The 6,000-nt window shown below is 33.3% G+C and overlaps 1 protein-coding gene across 1 annotated transcript; it reads left to right on the top strand.

Moving 5' to 3' along the window:
• Positions 1 to 1,204: 1,204 nt before the first annotated feature.
• On the top strand, positions 1,205 to 4,437 carry LOC110033927. Its single transcript, XM_020738106.1, has 2 exons — positions 1,205 to 2,051; positions 3,830 to 4,437. The coding sequence occupies exons 1-2, from the start codon at positions 2,013 to 2,015 to the stop codon at positions 4,115 to 4,117; spliced, it is 327 nt and encodes a 108-aa protein (XP_020593765.1). The 5' UTR covers positions 1,205 to 2,012; the 3' UTR covers positions 4,118 to 4,437.
• The last annotated feature ends 1,563 nt before the right edge of the window (positions 4,438 to 6,000 follow it).

Raw genomic sequence — 6,000 nt, 5'->3', positions numbered from 1 at the left:
TTTCTAATGTGTCAAGTTATGATGTCAAATCAGGTAGCCCTATGGTTAAAGTTCTTTAAATTTTATGGGGGCAAGTTAAAGTTGATTAGAGCGACACCGGTTAGGATCCTAGGGTTCCCTCCTTCCGGCACCACTATTTTCTATTAGGTTCACTTAGTCCAAATGAACTTACTAAACACAACTTAATGAGTTCCATAATTTCATTTAGATCGTAGAAAGCCTCGTTAGCAACCGTAGGTTACCTCCTCCGAGGAATTCTCGATCATCCGATAGAGACATCTTGATTTAGTTGCAATTTGTAGTTTTTTGTGATGTTTGTGATTAAATTTTGAGTTGTTTTATATTTTGAATGTTGTGGAGGTGAATTTTATCTTGGTTGATTTTAGTTTTAATTTTGGTTTTGGTTTTGTGGTAATCCTGATAATTTTCGCTTTCATGTAGGGTGGCAACCTTGTTTAGCATGTAAGTTTGTATAAGCATAAAAGTATAAGAAAGTCGACGTTGAAAACTGTAAAAGCGTACCTGGCGAGTCTTCTCGTTCCACCACTTGAAACTTAAAAGGCATGTTAGGGCAGTTCATGTGAAACAGGGAAGTAAAATTTTGGTGACCTACCTAACCTTGTTCATATCTTGGTGGGTCCTTAGAAGTTTAATTAAGGATTATTTGTCAAGAAAAATATATTAAGTTTAGTAGATCTCTGAGGTATCCAACAGATCTAGAGAAAAAAGCAGGTCCGTGCTACTCTCTCACTGGCTGGTCAAAAATTCCGAGTTCTTTTAAACTTATTATGTTGCTTAATAATTCATCCTGTAAATACCCTTAGTGCTCAGTGAGTATTGGTGTCTCAATTATCCCTAAGAATAGAGTAATTATCACTTGTAATTTGATTTAAGAATTATGTGGGTGAAGACCCTTAAAGAGGCAAGTTTAAGATACTTAGCCAAATTTTGACTTTGGCTTGTAGTGTTTGAAAGATGTTTTAATTTTCAATGATGTTTACTTTTATAATCCTTATTTAAATGAAACTTGATTTAGCCTAAGTCACTACTAAGCCCTAAAGATTTTGGTGAGTGTCTTAGTCATTGCAAATGATATTGACTTATAAGTGATGGTGATGATTAAGAGCTGAAGAGGAAAATGAAATAGTAAATATAATCTCTAAAGAATTTTAAATTGTATTTAAAATTACTTTTTATTAAAAGTGTCATTGGTTTTGTGGGTCAAGTTCAGTTCTAACCTGATATTGACATGATCCAAAACTGTTTGAACTAAACCCAACTCAAATATTAAATGGGTCAGAAAAATCAAATCTTGACCTAACATGTCTTCAACTCGCTGACTTGAACACTACCCATTTAAATTAAGAAATAATAGCGATTTGGTCAAATTCGGGTCAATATTGGGTCAATTTTGGATTGACGTGTGGATTTTAAGTCAATTTCAGGTTAGCGTGTCATTTAAGGATTGGCGGGTTAATGCAGCCCGAAGAATTAAACGGGTTGGGATTGTTAACCCAAATCTATCAAAAAATTATTCGGTTCAACCCATGCATGGCTTTTTCAAGTCGGGTTCGGATTAAGTTGGTGTGTCAGGTTAATTTTGACACGCCTAATTAGCATAAACTGGCATGCATCACACTACAAGCAATTAGTTAGGACATGGGGTGCACATTTTTTTTGCCATGTTCGACCCGTTGGAGGTATGTCGGGCTGGTCCATGTTTGACACGAGTTGAACAATGCATACCTCCATAATAAGAAGTGTCGGTGCAAAGTAAACATGAACATGCCATGCATACAAGCATTAGTTAGCATAAATCAGCATGCATCATGCACCACAAGCATCACTTTTGCATCTGTCTTTTGGGACCAACAAAAGTTGCAAGGCTAGCAACCATTGGTCGAAGACCGTGCCATGATCTTAGGTGCCTAACACTCGCTACCTTGTTCTAAATAAACTCTGAAAAATTTCCTCAATGATTAGATTGGGGAAATCAGAAACGCAGAGTCCAGATGACATGCCTGTACGAAGCAAGTTTATGGAGTGAAACTGTAAGTATAACTTAAGAGGGAAATCATGCCACTCAATTCTTATGTATTTACATATCTAACATCTAAACTTAAGTTTTTTACATAAATGCCACCTTACCTATGCATGAAAAGGTGTACTTTGCTTTTTTAAAGTTAAAATAGCTGTATTCTTGATGTGATATGAAAAATTTGTGCGGTGTGAATATAAAAAATAAAGTTTGGGTATTAGATATGTAAACACAGAAATTTGGTGGTTTTTATGTAAATGCCCTTACATACATAGAAGCCTATGTGGGATGTAGCTACATATCTAACAACTAAACTTCGCTGTTTACAGTTATACCACCCAAATCATTCATATTACTTCAAAAGTGCCACTATTTTAACTTTTAAGAAGTGGAAAATACCTTTACATGCATAGTTAAGATGGCATATATGTAAGAATTGAAGTTTATGTGTTAGATATGTAAATACATAAAAATTGAGTGATGCATATGTAAACCTTCCTAAAGTATATTACAGATTGATGTGAGAAGGGCTCTATTCTGTTGGAGACAATGTGATTGACTGTCTAAAAATTGATGAACTATGAAACGTTGAATTGGATCTGATGTGGCTGTAGATTTGTTTGAATCAAACATGAAATAGAGTTTGATAAATAATACAAAGTTGCCTACCATATAGTTCTATCTTGACCTTCAGCTCTGCTGTTGTTTATTTTTTTTAGAATATTTTCCACAAGTTTATGTATGTCACTTTTTTGGTCACTTATCATGAAACATTTTATGACGAGAACTTTTGTGATAATTCTGAAAGCTTTTAAATTTTGATTTGAATTATTTATCATATCGACACCCATTTTTTTGGCTAGATTGTTATAATCGAGGTATTGAAAATCAGATCGGACATTGATTGGAAAGGAGAGGTTCAACGGCTCTGGCAGAGTTGAACTGAAAATTTAAATGATGTAATAAAGACATTTTCTAAGTTTGAATATGCAATATTCTAATCTTGGCCACTTTGCTCTTGAATATTTTAAAATATGATTTTGAAGGCAAATTTTGGAACATAATGTTTTAATTTTGTTTTCTATTTTTAATCTAAATCTTTTATTTTAGCAATTCGATCAAAATCAAAAGTGAAACCTTCATCGAGAATAGAATCGGATTGTTCTTAAAAAACCAGACTAGTTTGTGGATTCAATGGTCGTTTTTTTTTCCAGTTCTATATGAAAATGCTTTTGGTTTTGGACCGAAGTGACCAGTGGACCGATTCACGATTAGTTAGATTGGAACGGCCGGTTCGGTCCTCTTTTTCATAACCATGATCATAATTATGAAGAAAGAATTCTCCTGGATATAATGAAGCCAGTCAATGGTGTACTTTAAGGATAAGATAAATGTTCTAAATTATAAAGGATGATTTACATACATACCACTCAATTCCTATGTATTTGCATATTTACCATCTAAACCTCAATTTTTTACATAAATACCACCTTACCTACGCATGAAAAGGCATATTTCATTTTTTAATAGTTAGAATGGTGGTATTTTTAATATGATATGAAAGATTTGGGTGATATAAATGTAAAAGGCAAAGTTTAAGTGTTTGATATGTAGTTGCGTAAGAATTGGGTGGTATGTATGTAAATGCACCAATTATGAAAGAAAAGCGAATGTCTTATAACTCTGAACAATTAGCCTTATTATTCCCATACAGATTGATCTTAGATGTGCTCCTAGATTTAAACATCTAATCCAGTTAGATCTACTAACAAGCTTAACTTTGGTTCCCAGATCCACTCCATATTTCTTCACACCAGGAAATTACGACGCATGACCGGCATTCGAGACGCGAAGAACGGCATAGTGAAGATTGAATGGCTTCTCAACTGGGCGAGCTTCTTTGCCGCAAGGCTTGTCTGCCACATTCTCATCACTTGTAAGCTCATCATCGACTCATCGAAGTTTGGTGAAGGAATTGAGCTTCCCCTTGCGCTGTTTGGAATGGCTGGAATGAATCTGCTTAATGTTTTCCTTGGCATTGATCTCTTCAAAGCGTACAGGAAGGAGAAGATTCAGTAGAGGTACTCTGGAGCTATTTCTTGTGCTCTCTTTGTTTTACATCAAGTGGATTAGCTTCAAGATTTTGTAATTTTTGCCTTTTATTAGGCTCTTTTTGATAAACATATTTTGAATTATACATGTTGTATTGATTAAATTATCTGTGTAGGTTAGCTCTTCTTCTTGATGTAGTAGTTATTAGGAGGGTAAAATTGGATAGTTTTTGACATATAAGACTTTTTTACATATTCATCACACAATTTTTATGTATTTATGTATCTGACATTGTAACCTTTGATAGTTATTTATGTAACACCCAAAAACCGAGTGCATTAGCATAAGGATTTACCTTGTTTTGACTTATAATTGGCTTATTTATTTATTTATTTATTGTTTCAGCAATTAGTAACTTGAAATATACATTTGCTGTAATGATTATCTGCTGTTTTTTCGAGTGACATTTGCATAAATACCACCCAATTCCTATGTATTTACCAGTATAACACGAAAAATTTACTTTTTTACATTTAAATCCCCCAAATCTTTCATATCACATAAAAATTCCTGTATTTATACTTTTAAAAAGTGAAATACACCTTTTCATGCATATGTAAGGTGACATATATGTGAAAATTAAAATTTAGGTGTTAGATATGTTATTACATAGGAATTAAGTGGTATTTCTGTAAATCTCCCTTTTTTCTATTGTAGTTATAGTTATGTAAAATGGGGTTGGTTATTAACTAAATAGGGGGATTTACATGTATGCCACACAATTCTTGTATATTTACATATCTAACTTCTTAGCTTTGATATTTATTTGTATAACATCGAAGTTTCTAACATCAAATGAAAATATCAGTGAAATGAGTGGAATATACCTTCTTATGCTGTGTTTTGGGGGTGATTTTGACACTAAAGTGTTATATAAATTTTAAATTTAAATGTTAATAGTTAGAGATATATGAATACATAGGACTAATGTAGTATGTATGTGTAAATCCAACTAATTAAAATTAATATGAATTTATTTGATTTATTCTTTTGATAATATTGTTTGCAATAGTGTCACTGCATGCATGTGTACGTGATTTTACATATTATGTGATTTTTATTTTAGAACTTGGCATAAAAAAAGCAATTGCTGGTGTGAATGTTGGTTTATTTATTGAATTATTCAGGACGCTTTTTTGCATTATTTAGGGTGTTTTTGCGGCTTCACAGTATGACACTATGCGATTAGGTGTTTGTTAATTGCATCGTAGCGGCATTTTTCGCACTGCGGTATGTTATAGTGTCATTTTAACAACACGGTCATTCGAGCACGGTCCGCATTTTGTCACCTGGTAATTAGTTTGAGAACCTAGCTCTTTGTTTTCGAGTGATTATCTATGCCCTTGCTCTTCAGTTTTGAGCTACTGCCTGTGTCCTAGCTCTTCATTTTTGAGGGACTGTCTGTGAGGGGAGGTTGGGGAGAAGGTGATCAGAAATGTTTATCTTTTCGTAATGGCATATGTACATTCTATATTCTTCAATTTCTATCTTTTTTCATAAAGGGATGTACATTCTATATTCTTCAATTTTTATTGGTATATTCTTTATAATTTTTGTTTTCGAGCTGATTCAACCTTCCTCTATTGGTTTTTCTATGCTTCTATTCTTTTCGTTGATGTGAAATCTAATTTCGAAGGGATTGTATCTCGTCGTACTTGTTTCTCCATGGGTTTGTTTTTTTGTCGAGTTTGTCTTCGAACAGAAGACTCACATGTAATTTCAATGTTATGTGGGTAATTTTTTATGTGAGATTGATCTATCGTTTCTGTAATATCCGAAAGTTATTGTGTTTAGAAATGAATGCATTTGGTGCTTCACTATGCAAATATCTTTGCGGTTTCTTTAATATT

This window comes from Phalaenopsis equestris, unplaced genomic scaffold (genome assembly GCF_001263595.1).
Source record: "Phalaenopsis equestris unplaced genomic scaffold, ASM126359v1 Scaffold001309, whole genome shotgun sequence".
Classification (NCBI taxonomy): domain Eukaryota; kingdom Viridiplantae; phylum Streptophyta; class Magnoliopsida; order Asparagales; family Orchidaceae; genus Phalaenopsis; species Phalaenopsis equestris.
This window is presented reverse-complemented; position numbering and strand designations above follow the sequence as displayed.